Raw genomic sequence first — 17,851 nt, 5'->3', positions numbered from 1 at the left:
TTTGGAAAGCAGAAGGCTTGTTTTTGTGTGTGTACTTTGTTTCTCGTGATTCCTAACTCAGATATGAATTTCATCTGAATGTAATGATATTTTCAGGCCTGACTCACTCCATTTTTTCAACACTTGCCCTGTAAATTGTCCTGACTGCCCCTGAACATAAGCCTTGGGCATTGTGCACGTTTAGCATGTCCCAACCTGGCCATCCTGTTCCTTTTGTTTTTTCCCCCACATGCTGGGATGTCCAACTGGATTCAATCCAGGAGTTCCATGCTGTGGTACCCTTTAAAGACAAGAGTCTGTAAACAGTGATGAGGAGGTGTGACTAACTCGTGAAAAAATTGAAAACAGGAGGGGAAAAAAGAGAAAACACCTTGTTGTTGTCACTTTGATATTTTGTTGTTGTTACAAACACTTCCAAGACAGAGAAAGGGATTTGATGTGAACAGAGGAGCTTGTGTTAACCCATTTAAATTAATTTCGCTCAGCTCATTTGCAGCTAAAGGGATTAGATGGCTCAGGATTTGGTCATGTGTGAGACTGTTTTCCCAGACAGGTCACTCACTACAGCCCAGGCCAGGTCTGCAGTTGCTTTGGGGGATGATATTTCCAGTCCACATGAGAAAGAGGCTCCTCTATGAAGAGGACATTTATTGATCATGTGCCAGAAAAGCCCCAGCACTGAAAGTTGGGTCAGGACCTTTGTCCCTGTGTGGGTGGATGAGGAGTGAGACATTCCAACGGGCAAGAGGGGGGAAACTTCAGGAAAAACTGCTAACTGGCATCACCTGTGGGCCATTCTGGCAACCCCACCTGAGGGGTGAAGTTTCCTGAGGAGGGAGGGAGTGGTTGGATCCCGTGGGATGGGGTGGGATGGGTGTCCCACATATAACAGCACCACCCTGGCCTTGCGGCTGGTTTGACTGTGAAGAGGAGGAAGAGGAGGAGGAAGAGGGTGGTGCTGAGCTTTCCTTTCCCAGGTAGTTTGCTGCACTCCTACCTCCTCGCTCTGCAAGGAGTGTCATGATGCTGGGGGAGGCATCCCAGTGTTTGGGATTCAGCCTTAGTCCTGCTTTAAAATCAGTGTGCCTCTGTGGACCTTGTAGCACCAGAACTAGTACAGAAGTTGAACATTTGGCATTGCAAAGAGTGTTTTCCAGGCTGTGGTGAGTCCTGGGTGTTGGTCTGCTCAGAGATTGACCTGGGGAGCTGGAGATGGGGCAGGAGGGGACAGCTGCCTGTGGGGAGGCTCGTGATGAGTGTGCTCTGGGAGAAAGCTGTGGTTACATGGTTAAACACCCTGCTTCATTCTGCTCATTTACCCAAGGCATTCAAAATATTTCATGTCTGTGTGCAATGCTTTTTGAGACTCTGCCCCCTTCAAAAGCAGGGTGGCAGATGGTGGGCTGGGAATTGAGGAGCAATAAGGTGCCAAGGGTTCCTGAGCCTGCCCCAGCTGGAGGAGGAGAGGCTCTGAAGTGCCCTGGCTGGCTCCAGGAGATGGAGCAAACACGAGCTCTGAGGGCTGAGTAAAAGCAAAAGGGCTGCGCTACCCTGAGTCCATCGCAGCTCCCCAGGCAGGCAGAGCTGTGCCCCAGGCTGCAGTGGCAGGGCCCCTGGGGAGATGCAGTTGCCTGCCAGGATCCTGACAGAGGTAGGAGGGAAGTCTTCTCAGGTGGAGAGCTGTGGGGGTGGCTGATGAGCGTGGGCACAATGCTGCACGCTGCTGCTGGGGAGAAGATGCCTGGCTTGTGTTGTTTTGCTGTCACTCTACGAGAGGCACTTGCTTGGCAAGCCCTGCTGTCCTCCTGCTACTACTCTTGGTGGAGAGGAGCTGGAAGGACCTGGGATGCTCAGTGCCTCTGCTTTGCCGGGATTAGCTCAGTGTAAACACGGAGAAATGTGGTTGTTCACAATGCCAGCTCTGCAGGGAGGGATGTGACAGGGAAACACTAAGGCTGTGCCCTGCAGCCTGCAGAGCCTCTGAGCTGCTCTGTGTGGGGGACAGGGCAGGTGACCAATCCTCCAGGAGGATGGAGCACTGCCATCATCTCCTGAGGGTCAGGTCTGAACCCACCTCCTGTAATCTCCCTCCTCCAACAAGGAATCCCATGGCAGTGACATCCCTGCAAAGCAAGCTGGCTGTGGCTCAGCTGGGCATGGCCAGCTTCAAGGGATGGATAGGAGTTGGGGCTCAGAACCCTTGATAAAGTTGCTCTTAAAGGGTTGGTTGCTTGGGACCCACTGCTGATGCCAGGTTGATGGTGATCAGTTCTGGTGAGGTGTTGCAGTTGTGTGTCTGTAAACAACAGCTTGGCAAACCTGGGAACTCATTTTTCTCTTGCACTGCTTTAACTGTACCAAGTGTGCATTACCTGGCCAAGAGATTCACAAGCAAAAGGCCTTGGAAGATCCTCTTCATCACTGAGGGTGGAACAGCCTTAAAAATCCATCCCCTGAACATTGATCTAAGTCTCTTCCAAGAACAGGTGACATTCTGAGTAGTCAGTATTTTTTTTTTTTTTTGCTGCTGAAAGCCCTGTGTGTGTGTACAGGTGCTCTGCTGGACTGGATCCACTGGCAGTCCAGATGCTCTAAGGCTTGGTGTCTACTCTCTTGTTCCATTTTTAAGCCTGTACATTTGAGACCTTGTTTTTATTCAGCTTGGGTAGCTGTCTACCAACACCTTTTAAAATCAACCTTGATTTAGCTTCCTCTGTAATCCTTCAATCCCTCTGGGACAACCTTCACATTGTTTTTGCAGCCAGCTGATTGTTCTCTCTCACTTCCAAATTTCCATGGGATATTTGCAATATCCCACTCTAATACCTACTAATCCATTAAAAATACCCCTGAGATAGATTAGGTAATCCACTGTGCCTCACAGATTGTGCTCCTTAACTCTCTGCTTCCCCTGGAACAGTCACAAAACGGGTGCTACATCTGCCCTGCTCCTCCAGAAGGATCCCTCAGCACTGGCTCAGGAGCAGGCACAGTTTGCTTGAGAAAATGTTCTGTGACTGTTCAGATCCACAGGGAGAACTTCATGTGATGACAGGCTGGGGCTGTGTTCTGCAGGTTAACCTGTGTGTTTGCAGGAGCAGCACAGAGAGCAGTGCTGGCAGGAACAGAGGTCAGCTCTGCCCGCTCTGTGAGCACTGTGTCTCTGGCTCCTCATTGCTTGCTTGCAGAAAAGCCTGTCTCGGACTGAAACCCTTGATTTGTTCATGTTTGGATATTCTGGAAGTCTGCTCAAGAGCTGTGCTGTGGTTGTAGCCTCCCTTAGATGTTCCATGCTGCATGTGTGCTGTCTTTGGTATCACCATTCTGGTGAGAACTTCCTCCAATCTTGCATTTTCCTTGGGAAGTCTCTTTCTTAAATGAATTTTGCAAATTCACCCCTCTGACTGGATAAGGTGACATGCCAGGAGCATGGCACAGGCTGGAAATCCTCATTATCCTCCTTGCACAGGGTGATGCTGTGCCTGGTGTGGTGTATATGGATGGAAACCATACCAGGGTTAGGCAAAATCTCATTGTGTTCATGGGCTCAGTGGTGTCAAAAGTGCCAAGCACTCCCTAAAGGAGTATGGCAAAATATAGGAAACCTGTCATACCCAAGGGACTGTTTTCTCCCACTTGGAGAGTAGCTGCAATCTCCATGGGAACTGGTGGTGGTAGATATCCTTCTTGCCCCTGCAGAGCCATGAATCCATGGAGAGTGAGCAGGCATTGACAGCCCCAGATACCCTGGAGGCCAGGACTCTCTTTGAGCTCCAAAACCCCATTGAGAGGTCCCTCAGCAGTGGCAAGTCCCTCATACACAAGGCAAGTCCCTTTCCCCCCACAGGCAAAAAGGCAGTATTGGATTTGCTGACTTGCCATGAGACCATCTCTCCTTCTGGTAATGTAGAACAGTGCCCAAAAATGTAATGCCATGATGTGCTTTGCTCTTTTAAATACAAGGGATTCCATGGGGTGACCTGCTGGCAGTAGAGGGAGAGCTTCAATATCAGCCTCTGATTGTGTTTGATGTTTCTGGCTCTTGTGCTGAGCCTGGCAAAAGAAATGCACAGCATTGACTGTGGGTGGGGGGAGAGATCATGGAAATGAGAGCAAAAAAAAAAAAGTGGGTAAAGGATTGGAAAGTGTTAAATGGATGTTTAAACCTAGATTTTATTGGAAAAAGTTTAAGTAGGTTCTTAAGGGACCCTGCTGAACTCGGTGCTTCTAGATGTCACTGCAAATCAGAAATGCTGGATGAAAGTGGTTCCCAGAACATTTCTGCTTTCATGATACATGGTCAACTTTTCTTGTTCCTCAAGCAATGTTAACACTAAACTGAGTTTGTGCTTGATGCTATACATAAGCTAAAATAAAAGGAAGAGAACAGGAAAATCAGTGTTGGGAAGCTTCTTTGTGATTTGGCTTGTGTAGCCTGCTGGGATGGCATCTTTTAGACATCCTTTTGCTGCTGTAGCAGAGCCTCAGTCCTGAGATCTGTAAGCACAGCTATTATGCACACAGCAATTTGTGAAACTCCTCTTGCAATCTTCCTGTGTGCTGAAAACCCAGGAGCATTTCCATTCCGCCTGCACTGGAGTGTAGTAAATTTGAGTGTGCTGACAACAGGCTGGCCTCTGAGTTATCTTTTGGGTGGTTTGAAAAAAAACTATGGCCCAGGACTAATTAGTCCATCAGCCCAAAATGATTCAAGGCTATCTGTTTTGGGAGGGCCAGAGGGAGATTTATGGAGAGGATGAATGTTTCCATCCAGGCAGCAGCCCCGGTGCTGGATGTGCCTCCTTCTGCACCTCCAATTACCTGGGAGCTCCTGGCTCCTCACTAACCATGTCAGTCAGGCCTTGTGTAACCAACTCATGGCTGCACGTAGCACTGACGTGGGCCCTGGGTCTGAGCTGTAAACACAAAGCCAGGCTGCCCTGAGGTTCAGAGCTGGGAACAAAGCAGAGGCAGTGACTTGGGAGAGCCATTTTCCGCAGAGAGAGCAAAGAGATGCTGAACACTTCTGCCTTGCTCAGGAGTGGGGAGGGAAGACTGAAGGGAAAGTGCTGGCAGTGGAATTACAGGCTGGTCGTGCCTTTGGCAAGGCTGAGATTGTCCTGAGTGCTGATCCTGTTGGGTGGGGAATCACTGAGAATGTGAGTGAGGCACTGCAGTGCCATGGTCCTTTGGCGGCAAACCTGGCCCTCCTCGTGCCTGCCTGTACCACACTCTGAGTGCAGAAACACTTCGACCACACAGTGCAGGGACTCGCCCTTTTGGGGCTCCAGTGCTGCCCTTCAGCTTCTGGAGGCTTGGGACTGAGGAGCAGGGTTTTGCATGGATGGATTCTCATGCCTGCAGGTATTTACCATTGCAGGGTAAGGCACAGACCTGTTCTGTATGTAGGTTTAGTAACTGAAGCCTCTAATTTTTCTCTGGTTGGCTTTGTTTACTCAGCAGAAGACCTAAAAGCAGCTTTGCTGCTGCTGCAGGGATCTCAGAGACTGGTGATGCCACAGGCAGGGTGCAAGCAGGGAACGCTGAGGCTCATGCACAAAGCTGTCTTGAATAATTTCTCCTCTTGTCCAGAAGAGACAGGGCTGTGCTCCCTCCTGCATGCGTGAGGCACTCGATGGCAGAGCTCAGCTGCCTCTTTGCCATCTCCAACCTCCTACACAGTGAGCAGCTCCCAGGATGGGTGCAGGGGTTTGGAGAAGCTTCAGGAGGGTTCTGTACAGGGGAGGTTGTTTTTTCTTCTGTCTATACTAGTCTGGAGTGTGTCATTGCTTCAGTGGCTGGTTTCTGGGTACCAGGCTTTAAAATAGAGATGTAGACAAATTGGCAAAGGGCCAGAGGAGAGCAGCACTAATTGTCAGAGCTTTAGAAAACATGACCTCTGAGGAGAGGTTGAAGAAATCAGGTGCATTTAATCTAGACAAGGCAGTATTGGTGGGGGAGGGAGGGGGATGTCATGGTTTCTCAGAACATAAAAGCTGTTGTTAAGGAAGGATGATTGATTTATTCTTTCACTATCGTGGAGGGGGGGATGATGAGACTAAACTACATTTGAACTGCACAGAAGGTTTGGTTTGGGTATCTAGGAAAAGCCTTCAGTGCAGTTAAATGCAGGAAGGTATTGTTCAGGGAAGCTGTGAAATTTCTGACACCCTGTGAATGCCTTTGTTCCTGTAGTTCAGACTAAGGGGTAATTTTAAGGCTGATCCCTGTTCCTCAGCAACTGCAAACCTTGGCTATGCCAGCATTGCCAGGTCCACATGGTCAGGAATGCAGGAATCAGGAACCTTCAAGCACTGGCTGTAATTCATAAAAATGTGGCTTCAGTGGATCATAAATTGAGCTCTGCTCACCTGCCCACTGGTTTGGAGTCTTTTTGGCTGTGTCCAACTGCAGTTGGAGATCTGAAGGCAGAGGAACCCAAGCTTGCTCTTGGTGAGAGTGAAGAGGGGACAGTTTGGACCTTAGCTCAGGGCAGCTGCCTGAGTAATCATCCCCCTGTTTCACTGAGTTTTACTGTCTTCAGGGAGCTCTGCAGCTGAGGCACCAGGCTGAGGGCTGGGAGAGTTGTCCCAGTCCAGGCTGCCAGCACCTCTGGCTGGACTGCAGGCACACACAGGCTTGGGAACACAACCTTTCCTCTACACTTGTGCCATCTCAGTTATTCCTGTAGCAACGTGACTCCAGGTGCTGGGGGGGTTTGTGCATTATAAAATAAAATGTGAAAGTAGTAACTGGTTGCTGGGAAAATATTGCAGATTAGCACAACTTGTTCTCTACCTTGACTGTGTTTATATTTGACAAGTATCACTTGCAGAAAAAGGACAGGTTTTATTATAACTCTTTATTATAACTCTTTTTTGTCTGCTTTCCTTCCAACTTCCTGAGTGCATTATTCACAGGCATCAAACTGCTTTCAGGACAAAATGTTGGTGATCTCTTCAGTGGTGGACAGAAAAGGTGATATGTGAGGGTGCCATTCACTGGTAAAAGTGGCAGAATTTCTCACACTCCCTCTCTTGTGATATTGCCTACAAATCCTTTCCAGGCAGAAGCTTTTTCTTTAAGGGGAGAAAGTCTGGTTCCTTGTACCAATTGGCAAGGCACAGCTAAATAAATAAGGCCTTTAATATCAAGTTTACTTCCTTTGCCCTGTCTTGGATCCACAAACACAGAGCTCCATCTTTTCTGGACAAATTTACAGATGATGTTATCCCATATTTGAAATACCCTACTTTTGTATCCCTCTTGCCTGAAGCTATTAACATTGGCAGAATTGGTGTCCTTTGTTTATTTTCCTGTACTACTTAAAGTCTGAATGTTGGGCACCAGCTGGCCCAGTTTTCCATTGGGCTGTTCTGAGAGTCAGGACTTATTTCTGTGATGGCTGTCCTGAGTAGACTGGGAGCCAGCCTTCACAACAGGGCTGGACAAGGTGAAATGGCTTCCCTGGCATCAAATGAGAGTAGGGGCAGTGAAAGCAGGACTTGCCTGGTTCATCTTTTGCTGTTTGCAGGACAATCACACACAGAAGGCTGTGGGTTGCACACCCCAGGGCTGCAGGTGGGTGATGGAGCCTCCCAAATTCTGTGCTGGATGGGGTGTGGAGGAGTTGGCAGTGCCAAGAGGAGCCCTGCTGAGGAGCTGGGGGCAGCAGGGCTGATTCCTGCACTCTAGAGCTGCTCCTGGAGCTGGGAGGTCTGGAGCTCATCCCTGACTCTGACACTGAGTCACTGTGTGACCCCAGGCGCTGGGATGCCATGGTGATGAACACAGCACAAATGTCCACACTGATAGAATGGTTGGATGGGCTCTGGGTTTGACAAATATCTCTGTCCCCACTGCCAGTGCTCCCCTGCTCTAACCACCCAGCCTGCTGCTTGCAGCGGGGGAAAGGAGCCTGTTTTGTGCTGGGGATGGAGTGGATGCACAGCCCCAGGGACACAAGCACTGTGGGGACAGACTGGGAGCCAAGCAGGCAGTGGGGCACCCCTGGAGGGAGCAGCTCTGTGTGGCAGAAAGGCTCTGGAGTGGGAATCTGGCTTCTCCTGGGCTCTGCTCAGCCCTGTGCATAGCCCTGACTCTCCTCCTGTTACTAATTAGCCTGCAAGATCCTCAGGGCAGCACTGACTTCCTCCTCCTGCTATGGCTTCTGTCACAAGGCCCTGATTTCAGGGAAAAAAAGACAAACTATCAAAGTGAGACTTCCTTAAAAGCTTTGCTGCGCCTCTGTCAGCCTCTGGCGCAAAGGAGGCTGCAGGAGAATTGTGACTGTTGGGTATTTTCCCACCTGGTTCCCCTGTGAAGGATGAAGGTACAAGCACAGCAAAGATGTGTCTGGGAGTGAGTCTGTGTGGGGATCTTCAGAGGCTCCACGAGGTCTCCTGAGCAGCCCTGCCTCGGGCACCTTGTCAGCCAGCCCGGGGTGCTGGAGCTGCTCTGCCTCTTTAAGGAGATTTGCATGGCAGGGCCTAATTACAGTTGTTGATTCTGATGTTTTCAGTGTTGTTCATATTCCATTAAAGGATAATGCTGCTTAATTTGCAGCCGAGGGTCTCGGTGAACAGCACACCCAATCACAAGGCCCCCCTAATGACACCGTTTCCCTACTTCTGGTAACACATAATTAAAAAATCACTTCGTTTCCAGTTGTGTGGTTCTCCCCTCTCCCCCAGCCTCCTAATTATTTTCTAAGCCATTTCATGATTATCTGTAAATATTTCAGCACCTAGATGTACTAATGAGTGCATGGAAGGGTTAATACCTTGAGTGGCACAACTGCTTGCCTTTCCCTTTCTTGTGATGCATTGCAAGGGATCATTTTCAACCTCATATGTGTGAGGAAAGGGGCTTTTTTTGGGGGTAGGATTGGGTTTGTGCTCTGCCTTTAGGGCCTGAACAGGAGAAGGGGTAACCTGCAAAAGCTCCAGCTCCCAAGTGGTTTTTGCTGGGTTTGGTAGTGGGTGTGTATCTTGCTGTGAATGGTTTTAGGTGGCTTAAACCTCACGGAAAGGACTGTCCTGTCCTCCAATCCGAGCTCTGCTCTGAAAAGCCACTGTACAAATGCTGCTTTTTCACTTCATAGATTTGTTTTCTGTACTTGTCTGGTGTCTTGGGTATTAAAACTCACTTGGGATTTTCAGATTGAGTGCTCAGAGCTGGCAGAGTGATGGAGGAGTGAGCTGAAGAGTCTTTCCTGCCCATGGCTTACATGGTCTTGGGTGCTGTAGTCTTTGTAGGGTCAATTAGGACCACATTATACCAGCCCACCAGGAGTCTATTGATGGTCTCTGAAGGCATTATTTGGAATAACCAGAGCTAACTGTATTACTAGGGGTAATTAACTTCCAGGCATTTTAAAAAATCAAGCTTAGGCTGCACTACTCCTTAGGGTGAGTCTGTAAGTCTGGGAGTCAGAGAAATCTAATCATTTGAGCACATTCAACTCCATGATACTCAGGGAATGTGGGACTGCTTAAAATCATATCCCTGCACTTTAAGGCAATCCTTACATTGCAGGTAAGAGAGGAGGGCTTGAATGTGGTTCTAACCCAGCCTATTTGTGTTTCAGGTAACCCTGTCACAGTGGGAATGAGCATCCACATCTCCAGCATTGACCAGATCTCTGAAGTCAACATGGTAAGTTTGGAAAGACAGAGAAAAATTTAAAAAGCAAAAAAGAAAAGAAAAGGGGGAGGAAAAAAAAAAGGCGCCACAAACATTTCTTCCATTTTCTGGCTGAGGTTACTTCCAAGTCAATGGCTCCTTGGAGGCATTTGGATCTTTGCTGGCACCTCTAGAGCTTGTGGCATCTCATCCAGAGTAGATTCTTATCCCTTCTACTCTGTGCTGGTTGCACAGTCATGTCCCCAAGTCAGTAATGCTCATGCCTTAATAGACTAGATGTGAATTGTATTTTGTGGTTGATACAAAGGTGGCTTTATGGTCAGTCTGTCCCTGTCAAGTTAAAAACAGTGACTTTTTGGGTTTGCTGGTGGTAATTAAACATTTCCTTGGAGATCTGTGCTGGAAAGAGAGGCATCTAATGGAGATCTGGTTTTAGGTGGCATTGATAGACTAGAGCTTTTCATACCATAGTGAATTAAAAAAAAAATCTGCTCAGATAGCAAGGATTTGGGGTGAAATCTGTGAAATTTTTTGGTGACTTTGGTCATGGTTTGGGTTCACATGCAGGGCTGTGCTGTTTGTCCCTCAGAAGCCCTGAGCACCCAGCAAAGTTCATGGGCTGTGTTGGCACTACCTAAACTTGCTTTTCCCCCTGCAGCCCAGAGGTTTTTCTCCCAGACTCTTCTCCTTCCCAGAGGCTGAGTGCAGTGGGAGGCTGGTGGGAATCTCCTGACAGTTCCTGTCCCATCCCTCCCTTCCTGACCTGTGCAGGAGAATCCTGGACTGGTTTACAGCTCTTGCGGTTCCAGTCAATTAAAATCTGGCTCTGCCCATGCTCCTGTCCTATTTCTCTGTCTCTGGCCTCACCTGCCCTGCTTCCCTGGCCTACCAGCCCTTCTTCTGCTGTTGTGTGGAGGGGAGGAAGGGAGGTGACACACCCTGACCTGTTGTTTTTGTTTCCAAATTGCCTGAAAAGCCTGAATATGTGTTGGAGTGGCTCAGGGTGAAGAGCCAGCGATGAAGCAGTTCATTTTGCCAAATCTCTGCTGCCATCCCAGCATCACCCTAATCCTCTGCATGACCTGTGGCAGCTCAGCCCAGTGACAGTGACCCTGGGCAGTGTAAGGCCTTAGATTTGGGTACAGAGCTGTGTCTCCATTGCACTGGGTGGCTGTGCTTGAGGTTAGGCTCAGCTCAGAAGGGCCAGATGGCTTAACCTAGTTCCATCTATCATGCCTGTCAGGTCACAACTCAACTTGGTCATCTCCTCCCCTGGTCTCAGCTTGGCCCTGAATGTTCTGGGGTGGTGGACCAGATGTCACCCTCCCTGCTGGAGCCAGCATGGACCATTTGAGGTCTGGACTTGTGGATAAGATCCCAGCTTGCACAAACACAACTGGGAGCGTCTGAAAGGGTTGGTTTTCAGCTCACCTGGAACAACTGGCCCTGGGAACCTGAGCAGGTCTGTCCCCAGCACAGCAAGGACAGGGGCCTATTAGAGAGAGTCCAGAGGAGGCACCAGGATGATCAGAGGGATGGAGCAGCTCTGCTGGGAGGAAAGGCTGGGAAAGCTGGGATTACTGAGCCTGGAAAAAAGACAACTTTGGGGTGGCCTTACAGTACCTGAAGAAGCCCACAGGACAGGTGGAGAGGGACTTTTTATAAGGGCCTGGAGTGACAGGGCAAGGGGGAAGGGACTCAGACTGAGAGAGTAGGTTCAGACTGGATCTTAGGAAAATGTTCTTCCCTGTGAGGGTGGGCAGGCCCTGGCACAGAGTGCCCAGAGAAGCTGTGGCTGCCCCTGGATCTCTGAAAGTGTCCAAGGTCAGGCTGGATGGAGCTCTGAGCAACCTGGACTGGTGGAAGCTGTTCCTGTTCATGGCAGGAGTTTGGAACAAGATGATCTTTAAGGTCCTTTGCAACCCAAACCATTCTGTGAAGGCATCTGACCCTGCAGGGGCTGATGCAGCATGAAGCTCCTGCTGGAGATGTGTCCATGGACTGTAAGGGCTGACCAAGTGCTTTGTCCAGCAGATGTGAGCAGCTGGGGCCAAGCATGCTGTGCCTCAGCCCAGTAGCCATCCTCCCAGCCCAGTAGCCATCCTCCAAGCCCTTAGATCTTGTAGAATTTGAGCAGCACAGTGGTGGACATTGAGTGCTTTGGTGGTGGTAGGGCTGTGGGCAGGCTGGGCACCACTGCCCATGCCACACTGCTATGGATGCAGTGAAGGAAAATGTCACTTCTGGGCTTTTGGTTATTCTTCCTGGCTCTCTGACTTGGCAAGAATAGTCTCCTACCCATCTGTCCTGCATATATTGGGTCTGGGGAGAAGGGGTGGAAAGGGCTGGGGATGAAGTGCCTGTAGGTGAGAATTTATTCAGGATCAAGATCTCTGAGCACCATGGTGAGGCAGCTTCAAAAAGGGATTAAAAATCAGAATCATCTCAGAGAACAAACATTTAGGGAGCAGAAGAGTTCTCATGTGATGTAAGTTTCCAGGCTGAAGGGATTTTATGTGCATCATTCTTCTGTGTGACAGATGCCCCGGGGAAAGGGCTGTGTTTTACCCCTGCTCTGGACATGGATACTGGCAAGAAAAACAAGGCATTTTTTTGGCATCATGTGTGCTTGGGAAAGGAACTGTGCAATGAATAAATTAAAGGCACACAAGTGAAGCTGGGTTGTCATGGCGACCAAATAGCTTCTATTGTTCCACAAGGAGTGTTATTACTTACTGCCCCTTGTAGGATAATTAATTAATCCTCAGACATCCTTTTGGGAACAATGGCCCTGGTGCTGGGACTGGGCAGGCTGAGGAGAGCCCCCGGCTCTCCCAGACCTTTCCCTGGGACTGCTGGCGCCTGCTGGCTGCCTGGTGGTGGGGAACAAGTGCTGTCACTGACCAGACCCTGCATGCTTCCACAAGTTGTTTTCCATAGGAGCCCAGCTGGTTGTGGTGCTGTGGAGCAATCCAGCTCCATCCATGAGCACTCCTTGCCCTCACTCCCATGAGAACAGTGTTCCCAAGATGAAGACGTGGTGACATCTCAGTCCTGGAGGACACATGGCCCTCTGCAAAGGCAGCACTGTTGTGTCTTCACGCTGGATGTTCCCAAACACTCTGACACAGAACACTTTGCAGCTGCCTGTGGATCCCTGTGTGCTCTGACACCCAAAGCTGATGTACCTCCAGCCCCCGAGGGCCATGCCAGGTCCTGTGCCACGGCACAGGGCAAAATGTGGAGCCATGCCAAGGTGCAGGGTGTGCATAGGTACAGTGCTGGCTTTGTGACCATCTCCCAGTGGTGAGAGACCAAAGCTATAGGCCTTATTTTACAAAGTGTCCCCTCCTGGCTCATGGCAGCTGCTGCCTGTGTCTGGGCAGCCATATTTCCAAGCTTACTTTCCAGAGTAATTCTTCATTGCTGTGTACTCCCCTTAGCACGGCTGAGCAACGCTGAGCTGCAGCCTCTGTTCTTGTCAGTGATTAGAAGGATTATTTGCTGAGCCAAGATCAGTGACATCAATTGAAATGTCTGGGGAAGGATGCCAGGGGCCAGGCCAAATAGGTATTGGGGAGGGCACATTTGAGTGGCAGACCCTCCGGGAAGTGCTGATCCATGAAGATGAAAGGCCTAGCTGGAGTCTTTTCATATCCTGTACACATTTGCAAGTTGGGGATTTGAAGGCAGGCTGAAAGGAGGAATGTCTTCATCCTGCTGTTCAGTAGCTCAGATGACCCCTGAAGGACAGAAGGATGGATCTCCTGGATAGCTCACTCAGCCTCTCTCCTTTGAGGTGAGCTGGGAAATGCCTTTTGGGCATAGGTGGCTAAATTGCAGTGGGCAGGGAATGACCTGCAGGTGTTCACAGACACTTGCTGGTGTGCAGTGGCACTGGGGCAGTGCCATGTTCAGCTCTCTTGCTGTGCCACCAGGTGACTGAGGAGTCCAGCAGTGTTTCTGAGCTGGGGAATGAGGAGCTCTGGCAGTGTGGAGCTCACATCATGCTCAGCTGGAGCACCCTGGGGGTGTCTGTCCTTGTGCTCCATGGCCTGAGTGCTGCCCTGAGTCACTCACCTTGGGAGTCTGATTCACCCAATGCCCTGGTGCTGCAATTCTGGCAGTGTCCAATACCAATGGCTTCAGGAAGAGCTCAGAGTCTTCCCCCACACCTGGATCCCCTTTCAGCAGGCAGCTCAGGACTGGCCTGCTCAGGGTGTGCTGTATATTCCTGCCTGGTGAGACTGGAGCCTAATCCTTCCAACTGTAGCATTTTTCCTCTCCAGGCAATCTCTGGGGATATATTTTTCTAGCACCAGACAGTTCAGACTACCCTGAAGTATTAATGAACTATTTCAATCAGGAAAACTACCAGAAGTTTTGTATGCATTTGAAATAAGAGCAGGTTACCCTTCATAACGCTTCAATTTTCCTGCCCTATGATCTGTGCAGTCCTAAACCTGCTCCCTCCTGTGTCTGCACACCATAGACAGCTCAGAGCATCCAGCCATTCTAGTCGTGATTTCTTTGTGGCTCCTATAATTTATTCATCCCAAGATGCTCTCCTACATCTGCAATAACATCATTTCAGTTTGTTATAGCACCGGCTTTAAAGTTTTATAAACCCGGTGACAAGTTGAAAAGTTACAAGAGGATTGTTGCAGAGGGCTAGTGTAAGAAACAAGGCTTCCAGATAGACATGTTTGCAGGAATGTGGGTGTGAAAGGAAGGATGTCTGGGGGATTGCCAATTCCTGTTGCTGGGGGACAGTCTGCAGTGGGGATGGGTTAGGGGTTGGGGCAGGATGCTTGGCAAAGCTGACCTTGATACTTTGGGTTGGAAGGGATTTAAAGGTCATCTCATTCCAGACCCCCTGCCCTGGGCAGGGACACCTTCCACCATTCCAGTCTGCTCCAAGCCCTGTCCAACCTTGCCTTGAACACTTCCAGGGATCCAGGGGCAGCCACAGCTTCTCTGGACAACCTCTTCCAGTGCCTGACTGCTGCCCAGCCCTGTGTCCCCAGGCTGTGCCTTGCTGGAGTGGCTGCTCTGGCGCTGGCACGCTGCTCTGCATCTCCGGGAGGTTACGGCAGGAAGCATCGTGTCTGTTATTTCCCAACTTCTCGAAGCTTGCTTGAAAAACAAGCTGTCTGGTTTGGCAGATTTCCCTGTTCAAGAGAGATGTAAAGCATGTCTCGAGGCAACGATGAGCTGCAAGGGTTTTAAATTGGGTTTTAACCCAAAATGAAATGGACCAGGTTTTGTGTAAGGGTGTTCTTGACCAGGACAGTTCATCCTACAACCTGTTATGCCATCATCAGTGGGGCATCACTCTTCCCACTACATCAAATTTTCCATCTTTTGGGTGGGCTTGAAATTGTAGTGGAATCTGTCCTGAGCAGGCTTTGCAGCTCTGTTTTCAATGGAATATATGTACACCTGCAATACTGGACAAACCCAGCTTTGCTGCAATGTGCCCTTGAAAAGGATTTTCCATTGGTGTGGATATCTTGAGCTTTAAAACCCAGGATTTTTAAGAAGGTTCTACTATTATGCTGTGCCTTTTAGTACCATCTATTCTCTTCAAATGTATCAATGTTTTCCTTATTCTTAATTTAAAATGTTCTGTGTTGTTGCTGTCTCTTTTCAATGGAGGAATGACATGCAGATATTTCTCAGTCAGTCTCTATGTCCCTGGGTATCCAAATGTTTTAAAAAAGCAAAGGTTAAAGCATTTAAATCCTACATTCAGAGTTTTCTGGAGTTATGTGCTGTGAGATACAAGTATGACATGACACTCCAGTGCTGCAAATGTTTCTCTCTAGCCTTGGGTATCCCCAGCCCTGCAATGCTGTGGTAATGTATACACACACAGAGTTTAGATACATCTTGGTATTCAAGGCTGCTGAATATTTAGGACTACCAAAATGTGAGAAAACTGGGAGGCAGCTTTGGTGCTGAGCTGCAGATGGTGCCCTGTCAGGGTGCTGCAGGGGATACCATCCTGCTGGATTGCTGGAGGCTCTGGGATGGAAATGTTGTAGGTAATAGAGGGTGTTATAAGGCCTTGGTGATGGAGAAGGATTTGGGGGAGAGTCGTGGTGGGTATCAGGAAAAATTTCTTTGCTGAATGAGTGGGTAAACATTTGAACAGGCTCCCCAGGGAAGTGCTAAAGTCACCATCCCTGGAAGTGCTCAAAGCCCAAGCAGACGTGGCACTTTGTGATATGGTTCAGTGGACATGGGGGGATTTGGTCAAAGTTTGCACTTGATCTTGGAGATCTGTTCCAACCTTAATCTGTCTGTGAATCTTGATCTGATCCTGGTCAGAATGGCAGAGCTCTGCCTTGGGGTGAGATATCCCTTCAGGCATGGGCAGGTGGGGGTTCTGTGTGCTGTGATCTAGACAAGGACATGCAGCACTCAGCTGAGATGAAAGGTTTCCCCAGGGCTGGCAAAGGTCTGTGCCTTCCTGGGCTGGTGGTGCCCCAGCCCAGCTGAGGTCACACAGCTCTTGTCCCCTCAGCTCCTGGTGTGTGGGGCTGCAGAGCATGGGGTGCTTGGGAAATCAAACACTGCTGGTTTTATACATGTGAAACAGCATTTTCCTGGAGGGGAGAGTTCCCAGGGGAGGCAAAGGTCCATCCTGCAGGGTGGCTGCAGGCAGTGTCCTGTGCACACTGCCATCAGTCACACTGTCACCCTGGGGACCTGCTCACTTTGCCTCTCCAGCAGTGGCAAGCAGGAGACACAGGACCACTTGGCTGGCTGAGGGAAAGCAGCAGCATATTGATGCTTTTTCCTTCTGCTAGAAGGATGTTTGGAGGAATAAAAGATGGCTGTGGCAGGATGGAGAGCAACCTCCAAACCACTCTGGACTTGGCAGCTTTGAGATGCTCTTGTTTGCATGCAGGAGGCACAGCTGCCTGCTCTGGGGCTCATCTGGAGAGATGTCAAGAGCAGAAATCCACTGAGCTCTAGATACACCTTTGCAAAGCTGGTGTCAGGGACCCATCTCACCTGCCATCATTAGAATTCTGGTTAGGATTTTTTCATCCTTGCAGCAGGGATATCCTGTGACTGCTGAGGCTTAGGGTGCCTTTCACGAGCACTGATACAACCTGAAAAACCAAGGATCAAATGTGGATATCTGCTCACATCACATGATGCCTTTCTTTAACAGAATTCCCACTGGTTGTGCTGAAAGATCCCTTGGACTGAGGTAGTGTGTGAGGACAAGTAAAGCATCTGGCCTCAGGGATGCTCTGCAGGGTGATGGTAGAGGGGATTGGATACTCAGGTTTAAACAAGGAATGGTCCCCTCTCTGCCTAAAACTGGGGATGGTCCTTCCACAAGGGGCTGCATAAAACAGTTCAGAAGAAAGCAAACTCGAGGAGGGGCCTGAAGTGCTCCCCATTCACTGCTACTGAAATCAGTTGCAAAGAGATTGTCCCGGCTTAAAAGCAGGAAAATAGGTCAGTGTGACTCATATGTCAATATTTACTGCATTTATGGCAACTTGTAGACGGGAAAAATCTTGCCTGCCTTCCATAATGCTTCACAATTTATCCCATTCCCATGACAAAACTCTCCCCATGCCCTTGGTCCTGGTAATGCTCCGACTGCAGTGACAGCCCAGTAAATTCACTACTACTTAGAGTTCAGTTGCTAAGGAACAAGCCAAAGATCACCATACAGGCTCTCCAAATGCTGTGGCCAGCTGGGAGCTGGATCTGCACGAAGCCCTGGAATTCCTTTGGAGGCAGAGGTCTCAAGGAGTGCCTGTGGAGCAGCAGTCCTGCCACCAAACAACCTGAGGCTCTCCTCGTGTGAGGGGACAGCTCCACTGCTTCCCCTGTGCTTGTGCTGAAGGGCTCTGATGTTTTCAACATTAATGACGACCTTGATAATTAATATTTTTCTTGGCCAAAGGGCATGATTTTGCCATAAGTAGGAGGTGAACTGCGGGAACCTTGCTGGAGCAAGCTCTCAGCTGAGGAAAGACTGAACTGCTGGACAAGGGAATGATTCTCTCTCTTGCCCCTGAAGCTTTCTATTCTACTCTGCTTGTTTCTTCCTGGCAATGTTTTAGCATTCGCCTGATACCTTAATGGGAGAGTTTGCAGAATGCTCTTCATCTGCACGAAGGGAAATTCCGGGTTATGGGCAAGCTGTGGGGTGACCTGGCAGATTCCTAGCTCA

At 49.4% G+C, this 17,851-nt stretch overlaps 1 protein-coding gene across 2 annotated transcripts in view; it reads left to right on the top strand.

Moving 5' to 3' along the window:
• LOC146437304 (gamma-aminobutyric acid receptor subunit beta-4) overlaps nt 1-17,851 on the top strand; it is a 69,859-nt gene that overhangs the window by 16,063 nt on the left and 35,945 nt on the right. For both annotated transcript variants that reach the window (XM_085060104.1, XM_085060103.1), the window contains exon 3: nt 9,590-9,657. In XM_085060104.1, the coding sequence (XP_084916230.1) occupies nt 9,590-9,657 (68 nt within the window). The remainder of the gene's footprint in view (nt 1-9,589; nt 9,658-17,851) is intronic.

This window comes from Lichenostomus cassidix, chromosome 4A (genome assembly GCF_008360975.1).
Source record: "Lichenostomus cassidix isolate B80296 chromosome 4A, HeHo_3.0, whole genome shotgun sequence".
In the NCBI taxonomy this organism is placed as follows: domain Eukaryota; kingdom Metazoa; phylum Chordata; class Aves; order Passeriformes; family Meliphagidae; genus Lichenostomus; species Lichenostomus cassidix.
This window is presented reverse-complemented; position numbering and strand designations above follow the sequence as displayed.